Source organism: Chelonia mydas, chromosome 10 (assembly GCF_015237465.2).
Source record: "Chelonia mydas isolate rCheMyd1 chromosome 10, rCheMyd1.pri.v2, whole genome shotgun sequence".
Classification (NCBI taxonomy): Eukaryota; Metazoa; Chordata; order Testudines; family Cheloniidae; genus Chelonia; species Chelonia mydas.
The window spans coordinates 65,196,435-65,216,868 of NC_051250.2; the positions used below are offsets into that span (position 1 = coordinate 65,196,435).

General features: G+C 42.7%; 1 protein-coding gene across 1 annotated transcript; it reads left to right on the top strand.

The window, feature by feature from the left end:
* Window positions 1-169: 169 nt before the first annotated feature.
* GATM (glycine amidinotransferase) lies at window positions 170-20,021 on the top strand. The gene is made up of 9 exons (XM_037911330.2): window positions 170-319; window positions 2,339-2,557; window positions 10,064-10,259; window positions 11,900-12,090; window positions 13,799-13,936; window positions 14,221-14,385; window positions 16,466-16,529; window positions 16,649-16,765; window positions 18,969-20,021. Exons 1-9 carry the CDS (start codon window positions 251-253, stop codon window positions 19,079-19,081), a joined length of 1,272 nt encoding a protein of 423 aa, XP_037767258.1. The 5' UTR covers window positions 170-250; the 3' UTR covers window positions 19,082-20,021.
* Window positions 20,022-20,434: the final 413 nt, after the last annotated feature.

Genomic DNA, 20,434 nt, shown 5'->3' on the forward strand with positions numbered 1-20,434 from the left:
GATGTGCCCTGGGGCTGGCAGGGAAGGTTGGAGGGGGCCTCTTCTGCGTCCCCTTCTGCAGCCCGGCTGCACAAAGGGAAGGAGCCGGGGGGCGCTCTGCTGACAGCGGCCCCGCGGCAGCCAATAGGGAGGGAGCGGGAGGCGGGAGGGTGGGGGAGCCGCTATAAAGGCCGCGGGGAGCGGCTCGGTCCCTCGCCGGGCGCTGCGCAAGGGTTGGGCTGGGCTCGTTCCCGGGGCCAGCTGCGGAGCGATGCTGCGAGTGCGGTGCCTGCGCGGAGGGAGCAGGGGGGCCGAGGCGGCGCATTACATCGGGTCCCGGGTGGGTACCGAGCCCCCCCCTGCTGCAGGGCAGAGCCCGGGGGGCGCGGGCGCTCGCTCTGTGGACCGCGGTGCGGGGTGTGAGCTGGGGGTGCAGAGGCGGCTCTCTGGGTGGGCCGTGTGTGCAGAGTCAGACCGGGTGCTGTCTGGGGCTGCCCTGGCGATAGGTGGGGGTTATTGGGGGTGTGTGTGTAGAAGGAGGTACTAGGGGGTTATTGCGGGGGCTCTGGTGGGGGTGCAAAAGGGGGCACTAGGAGGTTATTGAGGGTGCAGAAGGGGGCACTCTCGGGGCTGTGGTGGGGTGCAGAAGGGGGCACTAGGGGTCACTGGAGCCGCCCTGGGGTTATTGGGGGTGCAGAAGGGGGCACTAGGGGTTACTGGTGCTGCCCTGGGGTTACTGAGGGTGCAGAAGTGGGTACTGTGGGGTTACTGGGGGCATGCTGGGATTTATTGGGGGTGCAGAATGGGGCACTAGGGGGTTATTGGGGGTGCTGTGTGGTTATTCAGGGTGCAAAGGGGACACTTTGGGGGCTGTGGTGGGGGTGCAGAAGGGGGGCACTAGGGGTTACTGGAGCTGCCCTGGGGTTATTGGGGGTGCAGAAGAGGGGACTATGGGGTTACTGGGGGTTATATGGGGTGCAGGAGGGGTACTTTGGGGCCTCTGGTGGGGGTGCAGAAGGATGCACTAGGGGTTACGGAGCCATCCTGGGGTTATTGGGGGTGCAGAAGGGGGCTCTGGGTGGGTTATTTGGGGGTGCTAGCATGGTATGCATAGTAGGAGCAGTGAGCGCTCCCCTTGAACCCAGCTGGTTCATGGTTGTTATACAAGCCACATCTCTCTGGCTGGGAGGAAGCCTCCTTTCTCCCCTTAGCAGCTGGGCAGAGCCCTCCTGGTTATCACTGGGGCTCCCGGTCCTTGAGCAGAGCCCTGTTTCCATTCGCTGTCTGCGGGGGCCAAGCTACTCAATTTAGGGAGAGAAGACCCTGGACCAGAGCCTTACGCTGAGCTAACCTGGTCTGGAGCAACCTGGCATAACCAGCAGCAAGGCAATGACCCTGCTGCCTGCTGGAGCTGGGAGCCTGATTCCCACCCTGCATGGTGCCTTGGGCTGAGGAGGGGTTGTGCTGATCCAGCAGCCACCCAGACCCCCCACCCTGTAATGGGGTGTGTGTGAACATTAGCAGCTCCCCGCAGGCTTTGCCACATTTTGTGTGTTTGCTATGGCAGGAATAGACCGACTGGCTGGCTAGCAGCTGGTAAGTGAACAGCTGGGGCTCTGGGAATCCATCCAGGGGACTAGTTCAACTAGTGGGGTTTAGGTGGCTAGGGAATTGCTTAGAGCACTGTGAGCATGGGGGAGAGGCAGTGGGAATCTAGGAGAGCCAGGTATTAGTGCCAGCTAAACTTTAGTATGCAGGGTCCAGGCTAATGTGACTGAAGTTTCTATGTAAATCTTTGGAGGGTGGGGAGCTAGTTTTTCAGATTATAAATTTTTCTTTCTGTTTTCAAGCTACAATAGTCTACGTTTTGATGTGGAAGTAACACAATTAATGGAATATGCTTAACTTGCTACAATTTCACTTCCAGCTTTGAAAAGCTTTATTTGTATTGTGCCCAAATCCCAGTACTTTACATTCCCAGTCGTCCCCAGTTCTGCAGGGCACATACAATCCAAATGAGTGAAACAGGTACAATAGCAGCTGTTGCAAAAGTAACTTTGCCCCATTCTTCGCTCCTGTTCCTGCCTCTATGAACCTAGAGGGGGCCAAATTAGCTGTAACTGTTGAAGCTTGACCATTAAACAGTTAACCATTGTCTAACATGGGTGTTTTTTCCTTTAAAGGTGAAATGTCCTTTAAGATTACTGTGGTAATAAAGAACCTTTATGGTGTAAAAAGCCTTTTGGGTAAAGCAAAGTGCACTGAAAATATTCTGTAAAATACACTGGGTACTTAATCCTCCTCTTATTTTTGTAATAGAGTTGTGTGTTAGAGCTGATTTGTTCCTCCCCCCCTTAAGCTTGGAAGATCCTTTACAGGATGGGTGCAGCGAACTTTCCAGAGCACCCAGGCAGCTGCCGCCTCCCAGAATTCCTGTGCTGTTGATGACAATAAGGCCACTGCCCCTGTTCCCGAGGACTGCCCTGTCTGCTCATACAATGAATGGGACCCCCTGGAGGAAGTAATTGTGGGGAGAGCTGAAAATGCCTATGTCCCTCCTTTTTCTGTGGAGGTTAAGGTAAAATTCTTATATTGAAAAAACTAAAATGCCTTTTTATGTATAACATCTTTTAGTTTTCAGGTACATGAGTACATACAGAGTTAACAAAAATAAGTTTAAAAGTAGAGTTCAAAATACCTTAATACCAGTGTTTAACCAACGTGCTGCTACTAGAACGACTACATTTTTTAACTCAAATTCTAGAGTTGATAAAAATTGTGGCAATTTTTAACTTGATTATTATGTGCATTATTCAAGTCTCTTGTGCACAGTCTGAAAATGAACTAAGGTTGCAGAAAGTTCGAAAGCTACCTTTTTCTTCTCTTCTACTGATGACCCTCATTTGCTCTTTGGCCAAAGGCATGTGCTAAGAATCAACACCTGTATTACCACTTGCTTGTTACTATAACCCAGTGTAATTAGGTTCTCGTTTACTTCCTGATTCTGGACTAGCCAGGGCATCATACTGGAGTTATATGTACTGTCTTCAAAACAGCCATGTGGTAAGGGTTCAGGCAGCATCCAGATCTGTGTACATAAAAGTTCAGTATTTTTCAGTAGTGTGGCTTCGGGTTTTGATCCTACTTCTGTTCTGACGTACTCCCTAGTAGAATTAGTAAAGCAGTTTCTGCGGTATAAGTTAGGCCAGATGAAAACATAGAGGAGGAGGATTATTCTGGGCAGGTGCATCTGCCTTCTGTTCCTTCTGGCTGAGTGCATGGCTTATAGTCATAGCCAGTCTGGCCACTGACACTGTAGGCTTTGAGACAGAGTATAAAGTTCTATCTGCAAGTTAGGATGATTGTTTTATTTAAATAGAAAGCTCTTCACTGGAAATCCCAGACAGTAGATACAACAATGTATGGAAACGTCTGTTTTCCAAGTGTATTTTGAATTAAGGTTGCAGAACAAACATGATCTAACCCTTGGCTCTCAAATTTAGTTCTATTTTCAGGTGCTTTATTTCAACTTATTTTTTGGTGTATAAGTTTAAAATCTTCCCTTAATTACAAATGAACTGAAATGCTTTAAAAAGAGGAATTAAACTACTGCGATGCCAAACTTCTAACAGGATTTCTGCTCACTTACTTATTCTGAAAGTGGAATGAAAAGGTTTTTAATCTTCCAGAAATGCAGTTTAGAGATTAGACCATCAGGTTTCAGGAGAACTGTAAAGAATGCTCCTCCCCACCTCCAAACATAAGATTCATTCACTACCCCTGTCTCCTATCATGTGGACACTTGGGGTAAAACCCTGGCACCACTGACTGGTTAATGGAAATGTTGCCATTGGTTTGAATGGGGCCTGGATTTCATCCAGGGAGAGCAGCAGCTTCCAGCTTTTCATCTTCCAGTTTTGATATCCCATTTCTGGCCCTCCAAAAGATTCCCAGTCTTCCAGGAAAAGAAGGAAATCAGAACATGCTATTTATAATGTAAAAGAAAAAGCAGACAACAGTGTATTTTAAAAACATCTGAGGTCATATCTAGATGTCATGAAGGAACTCTAAAGGGCATGAAGAAAAGTTTTGTCTTGCTTTGTTGCTGACTTCTGATATTATGGGCAAAATTCTATCCTCTTAACACTTGCCAAATCCCCTTAACTTCATTAAAACTACTGTATTTCTAAGGCTGGTAAATATTAAAATACGTGCTGCTGTTGCTACTACATTTTAATCCAGTTCTGGTGCTTGCTTGAGCATTTAGTTTTAGTGAACAATTTTCCCCATGTGTCAGCTGCAATATCTATAGCATAGTGAGGTATGTCAAGTATAGAATTTCATCCATAACTCAAAAATTTCACATCTTTGGTTAAAGTACTAAATTCTCTGGAGGAAGTGCAGACATACATACTGTATGTTGTTGGAAGCATTCATTGGCCTGTTATTCTGAAAAGCATCATAGTTCCATGTATTTAAACAAGTCCCCATAGAACATAGGCAACTTTCATAACACTGCTACCTTCAAGAAATTGAAAGTATAGTGTAATGAGACTACTCTGCAAAGGGAAGACAGGGGGCTTATAACCCACGTGGGAAAACTCCAAGAGTATCTGGAACATGTCTAGTGAGCGAATACAGAACTCCCAAGTAAGACACATTTATGCACATGTATTTTGCTTCTATAGTTTTTCTTTCCTCACTGCAGTTCAGCTGGTGATATACTGTGTCTCAAATATTCATGCAAACTACTTATTTGAAATAGTTGTGCAGTAAACCCTGGCGGTAGTCACTGTATCCTATTGCAATTTGTGAGGCTTGCTTTTGGCATTCACGTCGGTCTTTTGGCAGTAATCTGTAAATGATGTGCATGGCCTAAGAAGGAGGAAAGAATGAATAGAAGCATGGTACCGCTACATGTCTGAGATGAATATAATTAGAGCTGGCACTGAATGAGCACCTGGGTGGTATAAAGCATGTGGAAGGATCTCCATAAGCATCAGTGCCACATTTGGGATAGCATTAGAAGGGTAATACGACAGATTTGCTAATTCACACTAATAACAGGGAGATCCTTTGTGAACTTAAAAAAAACCAAAAACTCCTCACATCCTGGATGTGGTCACATGTGGTAATTCAGTTTTAAACTAATATTTGAACCCTACAAGTATTTTATACTTCAGCATATGCTAGTAAATGTTTTGTAGTATATTTTGTGAAAATAATGAATTCTTAGTAAAGAGGCCTTGTTACAGCTCTCTGATGTATCTTTATTAAGTAGAGAAGAAAGATTTCACTTTGTGCTAATTATAAAATATTGTATTAACAAGCTTCTGCATTATTTTGACATGAGTCTCTTTCCTCTTTATGGAATGTCTCTCTTAATCTAGTTTGAACATATGACTGGAGAACATTAATTTTACATCAAATACATAACTACATATGAAATGTACTAAATTGTATTCCTTTTCTTTGCTAAATATGAATATTTATAATAGACTTTCACCAGTAATGTACTTCCCGTTTATTGCTTCTCAGGTAAGTAAATATAAATTTAACCAGCTGGAGTCATTAGTGAGGTCACAATACCATGATTAGAAACCACAGTTCACTACACAGGAAGTGATGTCAAATGTTGGCTCTGACATCACTAAATCTGGTAGAAGCAAGATGCTTAGAAAGGATAGAGCTTCTTTTTAAACAGGTTCTGACAGTGTGAAATAAAAATAGGGCAGTTTAATAGCGTTTTGGTAACATTTTTAACATTGTAGCCATGACTCTTTCAGGCTCTACTGAAGTATCCTAGCTTTTATGTAGGTAGCCAGAAGTAAGAAGGTATAGCTGCTTCATCTGCATATCTGTCACCTGTCTTGCAATATGGCTAGCACAAGTATTACTCTCCCATTTCAAACATAGTAGCAGGGAAGGGAAATGTGAACAGGCAAGGCTGGTGATAGAAGGCAGAATCCAGGGTCCCATGTACTTAAGATGGCCGCAGTCTCCCAGGAAGGCTAGATTCAAAACTTCGTGGGATGCCTTGTTTCCAACAGTGAAATCTTTGTCAGTACCCAGGTGAGTGTGAAAGAGGGGGGATGCAGAGGAGGTTAGGAGGCAGAAGCTATTCAAGTTCCTCTGGTATGGTTATTGAGATTGTCCTGCCTATGAACCATATTTCTTGCTTCTTGAGCTGTATCATGAGAAGCATAAAGATCAGTGTAGCTCGCAGGAAACAATGTCTGACTGGACTTGAAGGCAGGAGTGGCTCTAGCTGTGTTGCTGGCTAGAGCAGAAAAATGTGTTTGTGGGCCCCCGCCGCCTAGTGGCTGAGCCAACCCACACTCCCTCCCAAAACCTGCACTAGGCTGGCCAATCAGTGGAGGAGGAAGGAGGCTGGGCAGGGAAGGGGGGAAGCTGACCAATCAGAGCTGAGCAAAAATGGCTGGCCAATCAGAGCAGAGGGAGAAAAAGCGCAGTGGTGTGATGGCATCCTCTGGAAGTTGGTGCCCAGGACAACTCCCCTGATCACCCATCCCTAGAACGGGCGCTGCCTGATGGTATCAGAGGACTCAGTGTTGTGGCCAGCTTTGGGAGAAGGCAGAGGACTATGCAGAAGTGTGCAAAGTGCACCTAAACATTCTAAAAGCACTTGGTCAATTTCTCAGGTACAACAGAGCACAAGTCATGGGGTGCTGTGCAAAGACATTCTAAAGCTCTTTGCTCGTCTCCAATTCTGGTGCTGCCCTGCCAGCTGTTCTCCCTGTGCAATCAGAGCAGCCCTCAGACTGCTCTAAGTTTTCACAGGGACTGAAATCTCAGCCCAGAGTCATTGTGATATAGTGACATTCCTGCCATGCACTCTTTTCCCCAGCTATGCTCAGAGTAGGGGTGGTGTGTGGGTCAATACAGGATCATCTTTACACTAGGGTAATCTAGGCTGGTTAAGACAGTTTTGTAACCAGATTATGCTATCAGTGTGGTGATCCATGCTCATAGGTCTGTTCTGTTATTTCTTGGGAAGGGGAGAGAGGGAAACAGTGAGACAATGTATAGCAGGGGGAAAAGGGGCAAGGACTTTCTAGTCTTCACTGTACCCAGATATATTCTTGGTGGCTCTGGAAATAACTTGCATGTATCCTGTATGACAAACTTGTCTTGTTAACTGAACTGGATTCCATTGGAATGCTGAGCACTTCACATGATCAACACGTGTCTTCTGAACAGCTGGTAAAGTCTGAGAGGTGATCAAATTACCCAGACCTTGCCTGGAAAAGAAAATAGCTTTGCTCACAAAAGGAAGCAAGAGGAGCTGCTTGAACCAGTGGGTAGGGTGGCCCTGCAGAGGCCTCTGTCCCTTCCATACCCGGGAACTGAGTAGTGTGTTTGGACACATAGAATTTTAAAACTTCCTTGTGAGTGGCTGGATTTTTTCCTTCACTGCTGTAGGACCATGGCAGGAGTAAGTAGGCAGGCAGAGTGTCGAGCGGCAGGGTGGGCTAAAGTCAGTCTGGCAAGCCTCCGATGGGCACCATTGCCTATCCCCCTCAGTGTGGTCACAGCCCCACCTCCAGGCTGTACCCCGCCTGCTGTGGCCCTGCTGCTGCTGCTCCTTGGGGAGGCAGTGGTAGGGACTGTTGAGGAGGGCTCACTGTCACTCCTGGTCAGGCAGGCCGGCCGGTGGTATCCCATGAACATCGTTCCCTGTGTGCAGGGGAGCTGGAGCCTCTTGCAGAGGAGGGAGGTCCCAGCTTCCATCTACTCCTCTCTGCGTGACCTCTCCTGACGCCACTCCAGAAGAGCCACAATGGGTTGGCAGCTGTGAGGGCCCCATACATACAGTCCCTTACTGCGTAGGCAGTCCTCTCGGAGCAGTGGGTTTCAGAGTTAACAGCCTTGTTAGATCAGTAGGGCAGTTCACACCCCTCATAGCTGTTGTTTCTGGCTGTTTGCAGACTGAGGCAGACCACAGCACCAGTGATCCTCTGGTCATGTTTTCTAGCTTTTTTTCACCATCGTGAGGGCTAGAAACATAATCCTTCTAAAATGAAAGCTGAGACTTCAAAATCATCACAGGCTCAGGGGCTCCAGGCACATGGCTATAGTGTCTGTGTTAATCTGGGTCTGACAAGCGGAAGTGAATTAACCTGCTCCTTCCCCCTCCAGAACACTTTTCTTTCCCCAAAGTATGGGCATAAATCCCCTTCTGCCCCACTGCGGGAGCCAACTATCAGCCCTCAGGACGCTTTCAGAATCCCTGACATCAACAGAACTAGTTCATGACAGTACTGAAGTGAGAGACTGAGATGTGGTGGCTGAATGGAATAAAATAAAATTAAAAGTAAAGTAAAAATTTCTGTGGAGTGAACAAGGTAGAGGGGAGCACAGTAAATCACTGAAACAAGTAACAAAACCTGTACCACTGGCATTTCCCCTCCAGGTCATTCTATGACTGTTTGTCTGTTGGGCCTTCTTAAATTATAAACTCTTCAGGGTGGAGTTACATGTCTGATGTGTTTGCACAGTGTCTGGTATAATGAGGCCCCTGTCTTGACATGGGCATTTGGGCAATGCTGGAGAATAAATGTTAAGTAATAATAAAAAAGCAGTTTAGAAGGATGTCACTTCATTTTGCACTCACGTAGGGTTCAAGTCTTTGTTCACACAGACAACTGCCACTACAGCTTTTCAAAGCAGTTCTTTGGTTTTTGCACATGTACAGAGTGCCCCCATCTGTAGCAGACACAAGTGTTTGCATATGTGAAAGAAAAGTGAATCCCAATACTATGTTCTTTCTTTCAGTGGAGTGAATATTTTTTCAAAACCCTCAGTCTTGGTGCTGTCTTAATGCTCCTACTCTGAGAGAATCTTAGATTTCAGGCATGCGGGTTGAGAGATGTTTGTAAAATGAAAAATGGTAACAGATGGTGTGGATGAAAGCATCATGACTGAACTCAGGTTGCCATAACGCACAGATGGATTTATTTATTCTTAGGTATGTGGCTTTAGTCAGGACAACCAGTGAGGTCAGCCAGTGTGGTGCTAGCCCACTGGGGGCTCTAAGCAGGAATATTTTTGCTCCCTCCCCCCATAGGAAAAAAGGCAGGTTCTTATAATAAAAAGCAAGTAGTGGGTCCCTTGATCTGCTCAGGCCCTAAGCAATTGCTTAGTAGGCTTATGCCTAGCGCTGGCTCTGGAGGTCACTCTGAGGGGAACGCTTTCTGAGTAGAGGGAAGTATTTCTCGACTTAGATTACTGGTCTCCTTTTATGGTGACAAGTAATAAGGTCACATGGAGTGGACACATCTGTATAAAGAGGTGTAAGATGAATGGATGAAATAGCTTGAAAATTCTCTCTGAAAGATAAACGCTGAACTTGCAGGTTGTGAAGAAATTTATGCTCTTCTCACATTCCAGGCCACTTTTATTCTCAGGTCTCTTTCTGCTATTTGTAGATCTCTTAATCTTGGCAGCAGACAGTACATGCAGACTGTAACTGGTGTTGGAGCTATTTATCTTCTGGATGTCTGAACCTTCTCAACATGTACTACTGAAATTTAACTCCAGAGACAGATGTAACTGTTGGCTGAGCCACACACCTCACTGGCCATTCAGAGGCAGATTGCCAAAAAGTGGTCTTCACGGAAGCACATATGCTTTTCAAGAACTGACGTGTGCAAATGGCAGGCCATAGAACATAGATGCACAAACCACATCAATTGTACACACAAATAGTATTTAAAATGTTACACACGTGTTAAGTGCTGCCAACTCCTGTCCTAGTGGCATTATCGGCAGTCATGAGCCTTCTCCTATTCCCTTGTCTCGAGTCCCTAGATGCTAGAGGGTCCTGTAAACCACTGACAGTTCCTTCTGTGCCTCCTCGGAAGTACTGCAGAAATAGCTGCAAAGCTTTTTGAGGCACAGATGAGGGATATGAGTTGGCAAATGTGGCGTCAATAGATAAACAAGGTTGAGAAACCTTTCACAAGAACAGTAATGTGTAAATACCACAATCAACTGCACTATATAAAGTATAACCAAATATCGCAGCGTTCTTATGGCCACTTCTGTCGTCTTTTATTTTCAGGCCAACACATACGAAAAAAACTGGGGATTCTATCAGAAGTTTGGAGGACAGAGCTTCCCCAGAGATCACTTGAAAAAGGCTATTGCTGAAATTGAAGAAATGTGCAATATTCTGAAAATGGAAGGAGTAATTGTTAAGAGGCCTGAGCCAATTGACTGGTCAGTCAAATATAAAACACCTGACTTTGAGTCTACAGGTAAATAGCAATCTCCAGCTGAGGTACTTACACTATATCTTTTGGGCACCTAGACCAAGGAGTTAGATCCTTTCCATTTTACTGTGGGATGGGCTAGCAGGCCTTTGAGATCCCCCCTCTAGTTGAAGAGCTTCTATGAAATCTAAACACTGCTTACAACATGGATCAAAATGACAAATAGGTGAAACTCTTGCACCACTTGCTGTTAGTGGTGACCGAGCTGCAGGATCTCTCATTATTTTAAATGTCAAATGTGTCCTTAGATTTATTTTTTTGTTTTGTTTCTATTTTAAACCAATATTTCTCAGGAATCAGGGAGTGACAGGGAAAACTCCTAGCATCTTAGACAGGAAAATGATTTTTCTTGTAAAAGGTTTTGTCCATCTTCCTGCAGTAGAGTAGGATTGTCTTCTGAACTGGTCACCTCTTTTGATGGTGCTTTAGTGGTCTGGTTTGGTATGTTATACTGACTTCCTTGTTAGAAAAATTGTCTAGCATTTTTAATTTGGAGTTTGTGCTCACCACTTACTCAAGTGTAATTCCTCAATATCTTTCACTTCTCTCTTCCATTTTTCTATTTTTATAAAAGGGGCGAACCCCTCTCTCTCACCTAAATGTTTTAAATTAGGCATTTGGGGAAGTTCGTTAATAATTACCCCAGTTAAGTTGCATTAACCCAGTGATACCTTGGACATTTGTAGATTGTGGGTAGCTTTGATTTGGTAATGAAACAGGCTTTGGGCAACTTCAGATTGCTAACCTCAGTGAGGTGTGCTATCTGGTTTAAAGGGACACTGCCATTGGGGAAAAATGGGGAAAATAATCAGGAATTGCCCTTCCAATTTTTATGGTTTAAAAAAAATTCTTTGTGGCTGTTTGAAAGCCCACACAAATAGGGGCAACAGTAACAAAATGACGGCCCACAGTGCCATCCAATGGAGAAAGTGAACAAACTGAAAGATCTGAGAAACGTTTCTCTAATCTTTCAATTCTAGTAATTTTAGGTGTGGTAACAGAAGATTTTTAAAAGTTTATTTTTTATTTTTTAAACAATCTTGTCTTTTTTAAAATAATAGACATTCTTGCCTGTAGCACGCAGTATAGTTGTCAGTCCCAGAGCAGTGAGGTAATCTTTTATCCAACCCAACTTCTGCTGAGGAGAGACAAGCTTTCAAGCCACATGGAGCTCTGCTTCAGGTCTGGGAAAGGATTGTTTAGCGTAAGTAGTTAGCATGTATTCTAAGGGATCATTCAAGGTAGAGTGGCCCATTAACACCTTTGCAGTCATAGGACAAAAAGGGGGGATTGGTGGGTTGCAGATTGTTGTAATAAACCATAAATCCATTCTCTGTTCAGTCCATGATTTTAATGTCTAACAAAGTTATGAATTTAAGCTCCAGGCTTGTCTTCTGAAAGTGTTGTGCCAATTTCCTTTAAGTATGAGGACTGATAGGTCAGACATAGAGTGGTCGCTTTGTGAAAAGTGTTCATTCACAGGCAATAGTGTTTTAGTCTTTTTATCATTTTCCTGTGAGTTCATTCAGGAGTGCAGTGATTGTCTCGGTTGTAGACATGCATCCCTAGGCTGAAATAACTGTCCCAATAGCCTAATCAGTTCTAATGTGTTTTTTTCCTTGTAGGTATGTATGCTGCCATGCCAAGAGACATCTTGTTGGTAGTTGGAAATGAAATTATCGAAGCACCAATGGCTTGGCGTGCTCGTTTCTTTGAATACAGAGCATACAGGCCAGTCATCAAAGACTACTTCCACCGGGGTGCCAAATGGACAACTGCACCCAAACCCACAATGGCCGATGAACTCTATGACCAGGTATCACTCTCACCTTGTCTTCATAACGTCAGGGGACGTTTTCACAAAATTTGCTTTGGCTAGTTTCAGCCTCCAGTTTAGGTTTGGGAAACTTTACAAAACTATTAACATATTTCTTTTAATGTTGAAATAAAAAAAAATCAGTATTGTAGGTTTATTGTGTGTGGGAAGTTTGGTGAGGCTTAAATGGGGCTTAAATGTTCTCATGCAGTGTTCCTAGCCCAAACTCCGTAGCAAGAGCTGCCCTAAGTGAGAACCAGATGTGAAACTGACAGTGGTTATAGCTAAATAAGTGAACCAGTCTATTTTCATTATCCAAAGGGGGAGAAATGTAAAAAATAGCATAAGTGGTGAAAAGTAATCTAGACTTCTAAAATCTGCAGACTTGATTTAAAATATCAGGTCATATTGTTGTGATAAGTAAAGAATTTCTTTTCCTTTTTAAAGTTAACCAGGCCTTGTCCTTAACACTTATCAGCTAGAACAATCCGTTGTATTTTCCATTATTGAAGACTCTTTGGCCCCTTCTCTGTTCATTAAGGTGAAAGATGTTCAAAATTAAAACGCTTATCAAAATATTCTTTGCTGAAGAAATTGGTTGGGACTTTTGAAATAATTTTCTTTTTGAGTTTTGTGTAATGACTTAAATCTCAAACTCAAGGAATTCTATCTTAATTTAGGGTGTAAGCCCTCCTTTACTGCAGTTACAATACAGCAGAAGTCAGTGGATACATAGCATGCAGCTGCTTTCCTTCAAAGTTCTGCAATGACTCTTTCTACTTTATACCCCACCAAAGGCCAGTTTCTAGGCAGTTTTACATACTAGCTTTCACAGTGTTGGTAGCTATCTAAAGTCCTGAATATTCCGGGGCTGACTACAGAAGAGAAATCTTTTACCTTCTGCCTCTTTGTAGTAGGTAAGATTGGTTGTGGGGTGGCACTTTCTCAGTGTTAGTGGCCTGCCAGAGCTGGATTAGACAGCCCTCACAGCATATTTCAAAACATATTTATTCAGCTTCTTTTGTTCTTTGCGGCATATTCTGTCTTTCAGCAAAGGCATCAGCACTTTGGTGCCCACTCTGGGTAGTTTCACATGATTTGTTTTTAATGGTACTATATCTCTCTGATGCTATAAGTATTTAAAAAATCTCAGAAGGTCTTACCTTCTAGGTTAAAGTATTGTGTGTTTGGCTAGGGGGTTGTGACTTCTCCATTCTAAAATGTGACAAAAGCACAAAGTGCAACTTTGTTAGACTTTTAAGCCTGCAATCTATTTACTCACACAGTGTGTGCAACAATTTGTTAGGCTGGCAGTTACACAAGGGCTTTTTGTTAACTGAGCCACATCCTGTGTCAAAGTTTGGTAATCTCAGTCCAGAGAGAACCACCGTCAAGGGCAGTCCATTTTTTGTATGCAACAACTGACTGTATTTCTTTATTTAAAGCACCACCTGTTCCTGAATGCAGTTAATAAGCTGCTGATTACTCCAGCTACTTGAAGGTGTACGCCAATGATCCTCATTCATGCTTTCTTTGTTTTCACTCCAAAAACAAGAAAACCACTTTATCTTCAAGGAACATGCCAGATACCAATATAAACACAGCTATTTTCTGAACTCCAACATACGTGTAGCATCAAAGCTTTCCCACTAGTAATTCAACCAGGCTAAATTTGTTATGTTTGCTTTGTCTTCTCTCTTACAACCAGGATTACCCCATCCGCTCAGTACAAGACCGACATAAACTGGCTGCACAGGGAAAATTTGTGACAACTGAATTTGAGCCATGCTTTGATGCTGCTGACTTCATTAGAGCTGGAAGAGATATTTTTGTGCAGAGAAGCCAGGTAGACAGTCTGCTTCCTATAATTTCTCTATATTTTAGTTACTGAATTTTTCTAAAGGTAAAACAGTATAGTTGACAGTGAAAGTTATCCTACATAAATAGGATGTCTGACATGCAAGATGAGAACGCAGCATAGCTGACATGATAGGTTGTTAGTGAGTGCACAAATTGTTTTTATAATAACTATATCAAATAATTAGCATTTTTTAAGTAAGCAAGACCAAATGTTCGGTATGTTGTAGCTTATAAAGGTAAAACCAAATCTACAATCGGTCACATTTCCAGGTTACCAACAATTCAGGCATTGAGTGGATGCGGAGACATCTTGCACCAGAATATAGAGTGCATACTTTGTCCTTTAAGGATCCTAACCCCATGCACATTGATGCCACGCTTAACATCATTGGGCCTGGCCTTGTGCTGTCCAACCCAGATCGTCCGTGCCACCAGGTAAGACCGTAACAGCGTATGGGGGTAAAGAAACAAAACTATATTGCAGTCAGCTTGCCTGAAGTGAATGGCAGCTGTGCAGTTACTGATTCATAACCGCGTGGTTCTTTTTCAGTCATGTAAATTCTTGTGCTCTAGCTGCTAGATGCCCTCAGTCAATCTGAGGGCAGGGATTTGCATAGTGATTGGGTGGCTGTGAAGAATGTCTTTTAAATCTGAAATCTGAATTCATTGGAACTCCACCTCTGAGCACAACAAAAATGATCCAGTTCAGCTCTTCCCTCCCCGCACCGCTCCTTCCTCCCCCTTTAGAAAGGACACGTGGGATACATGTAACTTCACCCTTTTATTATGTGGGTAGACTGTAAATATATGAAAGTTGCCCCTTGCATATTAGGCAGCATAGAATCTCAAGGAAAATATATAAAATAGCTATTCTACTTCTGTAGCATTTGCACGTTACTTATATCATCTCCTGGGTCCAGAGACCCCTTAGCTCTTCGGCTGGGTATTTTTTCTTTGTATTTATTCTAAAAGTCGTCTTGTCTGTCAACAGTTACTGAACAGTTACTGAAGCTGTACCAGTAGGAAGAGAGTTCAGAAACCTCTTCCCCATTCAGCTGTGAAATAACCCCGAGAAATACTTTGAAGGGAAGGAGCCAGGACAAACATAGAAACCCAGCACATCCTTTGTTATAGGATTGGGGGTTAATACTTCTAACCAGTGCAAGGGCAGAGGGAAGGAGGGCACATTTCAGTTTAATAACATACATATTTGTAATGTGCTCGTACCTGGGGACTGCAGTCAGAACTCCATTGTGCCAGGTACTGTACAGGCACAGAACAAAGATAAGACTGCCCCTGCCCCAAAGAGTTACTGAGTTTACAGAAGCATTTTAGATTGTAACAACCAGGATGCGTTGCCAATATTTGAAGGCCCTCCCCTCCCCTCCCCACAAAAGTTTCCTGCAGCTTAGACTGCCAAGCCTGTGTACTAGAGATGAATGTGCACACAAAGATTGGAAGGTGAAGGAGCAGGATTTTTTTTCTCATAATGCTGACCACAAGAGGAGGCAGTGCTACTTGGTCAGTTTATGTAAGTACACTTGCTGGGAATGTCTGTCCTTTGTTTCTGAAAACTCTGAGTATATTGATGGTATAACACAGTCCCGTGTAGGACAGAAGCAGAGCTCCTTTTTAGCAAGGAGATCCTGCAAAAGCACCCTCCAGCATGTGCTGTTCTGTGTCCTGGACTAATAAATATCTGTCAATCTCAAGAGTTTTCTTTAGCCAAATTGTCCATTTGTTTTGGGAAGACATTGTATAGTTAGAGTAAATATTGTGTAGTAAAAATAAACTATTCCCTAGAATGCCCATAGACTGGTGCTGTTTGTTAAATAAGCTGTACCAGGATTCAGTTTATTCCTGCTCCATGTTTTCTGTGAAGCATGATTCATGGGAAGAATAGCAGTATATTATTCTGCAAAATTCCATGTCCTTAAAAAGAAGTCTCATTGGGGGAAGGGATAGCTCAGTGGTTTGAGCATTGGCCTGCTAAACCCAGGGTTGTGAGTTCAATCCTTGAGGGGGCCATTTAGGGATCTGGGGTAACAATTGGGGATTGGTCCTGCTTCAAGCAGGGGGTTGGACTAGATGACCTCCTGAGGTCCCTTCCAACCCTAACCTTCTATGATTCTATGATATAACTAGTCATTTGTGCAATAATACAAAAGAAATACTGCTACAAGTGTGCAATGAAATACCATTTACCGTTCATAAATCCATTTTAATCAGTGAGGCTGAACTGTTTTACATGAAATCTCTTCTCTTAAGCTGTATATCTGTAGTGTGCAAAATCCACAAAAACTAATGCTGATACTTTAGTGACGAAACTTTGAAAGAATTCGTAATTGTGCTTACATGAAAAGTGGATTTGTAGAAGGAACTTGAATAAGGAGAGGGTTGTGGCTTGGTAAATTGGGGAGAGGGAGGGTGTGCTATGAAGAAGAGCATGGACAAGATGCACAGAGTTGGGGAGGCAGTGATAAAATACTGAGTGTTTAAACTGAATATCTTTCAGATTGAATTCTTCAAGAAAGCAGGCTGGACAGTGATTCATCCTCCATTGCCACTTATCCCAGATGGTATGTTGAGTTCACTCTGCTACTGCTTCTTTTTAAAGACACATTGGTTTTCAGTGTGTAACACAAAAACGATACAAAATGTATAACTGCAGTACTGAGAACCATTTTAATGCTTTTAGACCACCCACTATGGATGTCTTCAAAATGGCTCTCCATGAATGTCTTAATGCTGGATGAAAAACGAGTGATGGTGGATGCCCATGAGACTCCAATTCAGAAGATGTTTGAAAATATAGGTATGTCCTGATTTTGTTTACACACTAAGGTTGAAATGGATTATCTTAAGAGGTCAGTTATGTTTGTACCTATGAATGAAGGTTGCACTCTTAACAGGTGGTACAGATAGCACTGTACCTTTAAATGAAAGAACTCTCAACTGCTGAATTCATGAGTGAGAACTGGTCATTTAATTACTTACAGTACACCACTCACTTACATGAATGTGGTTAAAGAGATTTTTGTAAAAAACATGAGCACACAACTAACATCAATGCATTCCAATAGCCTTATTTATCCTTTGTAGCCAAACTCCATTTAAAAATTTAGAGTTTCAGTTTGAAACATTCTGTGTACTTTTGAATTCTTTTCAGAGAAGCTGAGAATACTTGACAAAGGTATTTCAGCTCCGTTAACTGTCACAGGAGTGACGGTTTCTGGGAATAACCCTGTGGCAGGGCAAAGTTCATTCCTCCAACTACTGGCATGTGGAAAAGAGGAGAACTCACACTAATTATCTAAAATGAATTTTATTGCATATTAGGAAGGGGATGGGGAACAGCCTGTGAAAATTTGCTGCCAGAGAAGAGATGTAGTCAATGAATCCAAGTACCTCAGTCACATTTGAAAAAGGGTATGCAGAAACTTAAATCTTAACAATAAGCACTGGAGACACATTCTGTACTTGTGAGGAGATAGCTGGCAACTAATCATGGAATCATAGGACTGGAAGGGACCTCAAGAGGTCATCTAGTCCAGTCCCCTGCACTCATGGCAGGACTAAGTATTATCTAGACCATCCCTGACAGGTGTTTGTCTAACCTGTTCTTAAAAATCTCCAATGATGGAGATTCCACAACCTCCCTAGGCAATTTATTCCAGTGCTTGACCACCTTGACAGTCAGGAGGTTTTTCCTAATGTCCAACCTAAAGCACCCTTGCTGTTATAAAGAGGATAGGGATCAATTGTTCTCCATGTCCGCTGAAGGTAGGAGAAGAAGTAATGGGCTTAATCTACAGCAAGGATAATTTAGGTCAGTTTTTAGGAAGAACTGTCTAACTATAAGGGTAGCTAAACCCTGGAATAGGCTTCCAAAGGCGGTTGCAGAATCCCCGTCATTGTTTTTAAGAGCTGGTTGGACATACAGCTATCAGGCATCGTCTAGATTTGCTTGGTCCTGCCTCAGTGAAGAAGGCTGGATTTGCTGACCTCTCAGGGTCTGTGAGGAGTTACTGTATAGTGCTTTGAAAACATAAAGCTCTTTTGGTGCGAGTCAAGGATACATCCTTCAGACTTGAGCTTCACTGACTGAGTTGCAGAACAAATAATTTCCAGTTCATAAACTTGCTATCAGTCACTTTATAGTGGTGCAGGGAAAAAACCAAACCTAACCGATTCATGAGCTATTGAAGTCTCTGGAGTGAGAATGCACACTTGAGAAGTTTTCTGTGCACTGAACTCAGTCTGCCTTTTGGTGTTTTGTGTGAGCAGAACTGTAGCTCAGCAATGAAGCTCAGCTTGTTCCCAGGAAATGAGTTTAACTGCCTCTTTCTCTTTCAGTGCACCAAGGAAATGTGTTGTAAGCTCTGAGCACATTTTGAATATCAGATTTTAAGGAAGTCACTATTTTAAAAAAAGCATATTCTGTATCTACTAAACTCCAGGTTTCAGAGTAACAGCCGTGTTAGTCTGTATTCGCAAAAAGAAAAGGAGGACTTGTGGCACCTTAGAGACTAACCAATTTATTTGAGCATAAGCTTATGCTCAAATAAATTGGTTAGTCTCTAAGGTGCCACAAGTCCTCCTTTTCTTTTTACTAAACTCCAATCACTCCTCCTGAGACACCTGTAGAAAACAATCCTAAATGCATATTGGCTTTTCTGATTCTTCACATTCCTACAACAAAGGCTGATTTTTTTGTTTTTGTTTTTTGACCAGGACATTGTAACACACACCAGACAATGTCTCACTCCCGGCACTGTATATGGCTGAGGGTGTGGCTGGAATAAACAGATTATGTTCCTAACTTTCTGTACTTTGGCTAGAGGTTGCGTCACTACTGAGCAGAGGAATTCTTAACAAATGGGTATGAAATATTTCATACGACACACATGCAGCCGTGTGCGACCTCTGAGCATTGTTTAAAATTCTAACCAGTGCCTAATGTGTCAATCTTTTTTTTTCTTTTCTTATGTTCTCCAATGTATATTTTTCACTTACAGGCATTTCTACAATTAAAGTGAATATTCGCCATGCCAATTCCTTGGGAGGTGGTTTCCATTGCTGGACATGCGACATTCGCCGCCGTGGTACCCTACAGTCGTACTTAGATTAGTCTTCAGCCAGATGAGCAACCATGGTTCAGCTTGTGTGAAATAAGCATAGGAAACGAACAAACTTACTTCCACTTTTCTGCTAAAACGAATGCATGAGCTGTAGTGCTTGAGCAATGGTGTCCCTTACAGTGGTCTGAACAGGTATTCCACTCTTCATAGTAGGTAGATGCATTTGAAACTACTCCCATCAGCACCACAGGTCTTCTGGCTGACTTTTTGAAAGATTTTCCTCTGTTTGTGAAGCCACTTCAGCTTGGCTTCAAAAGTAAAAACTTGATAATACACTTAAGGCTCTTGCTAGAATAGCTTGACCACTAATATTAGACATCTACCTCTATTTAATATGCTATCAAAAAGGCAGCTAGAAATGTTAGACCTGAGTTTAACATTCATTTTTCTTTCCAATCAGTGTTTGTGTGATATATCACAATTTTTAATACTATTAAAACATACTTAACCACCCAGAGCTTACATGGAACCAGATAATTACATCATTATGTATAACACTCTTTAGATTAGTTGGATTATACAAGCATTAAGGGAAATTCTTCAGAATTATATTAATCTCCTCAGTTATACTTTGAAAAAATCTGGGTTTTTTTACTTACCTCCCATGTTCCAAAAGTTTCTACTATGTTTTCCTCTTCTAGAGTATTTTATCCAAATGTATAATGCTTCACTGACCACTTTTATATTGCTGTAACTGGTTCTCTTATTTAACTCTTTACGTGTGCCCACGTGATACCTGAGATGCTATCTCTGCAAGTTTCATCTTGTGAATGTGTTTACATAAAATGTATGGTTTCTTAATAAACTAAAGCTAATGAGCAAATGCTGGATCTGTAATTAGAGCACACATGATGCTGGGAAACAGTTTTAATGTTGATTACTGGACATGTATTTTTTATGCTAATAAACTTTTTTGCATTCACAGTTTAAGCTCTTGTTGCAGGTTTTACACAGAGATGAGTAAATGTGAGGTGCTTATTCTCTAGCCAAGACAGGATAGGCTTTTCTGTGTATGATAAACTCACAGCTGATTTGAGCTATGAAGAAATGTCCATTTATTAAGAACTGTATTTCAACTTGTACCTTACACAGGCAATGCATTTTGTCCTCTCCTTCACATCTGTAGTCATGTTTCTTTATCAGGGAGTTTACTGAATTAATAGTATCCTCTAGCACAGGATAAGGGGAAAGTAGGCAAAGTTAAATGAGTCTATTTTTCTTGGCAAGCCAGTGCTGCTTAGAAATGTGCTCTAGTAGTAACAGGGATCTCTGGATTTTCCTGGGGCTTGGCCCTACTCATTTGATAGCCCCTGAGAGTTTTGCTATTGACTTCAATGGAAGCA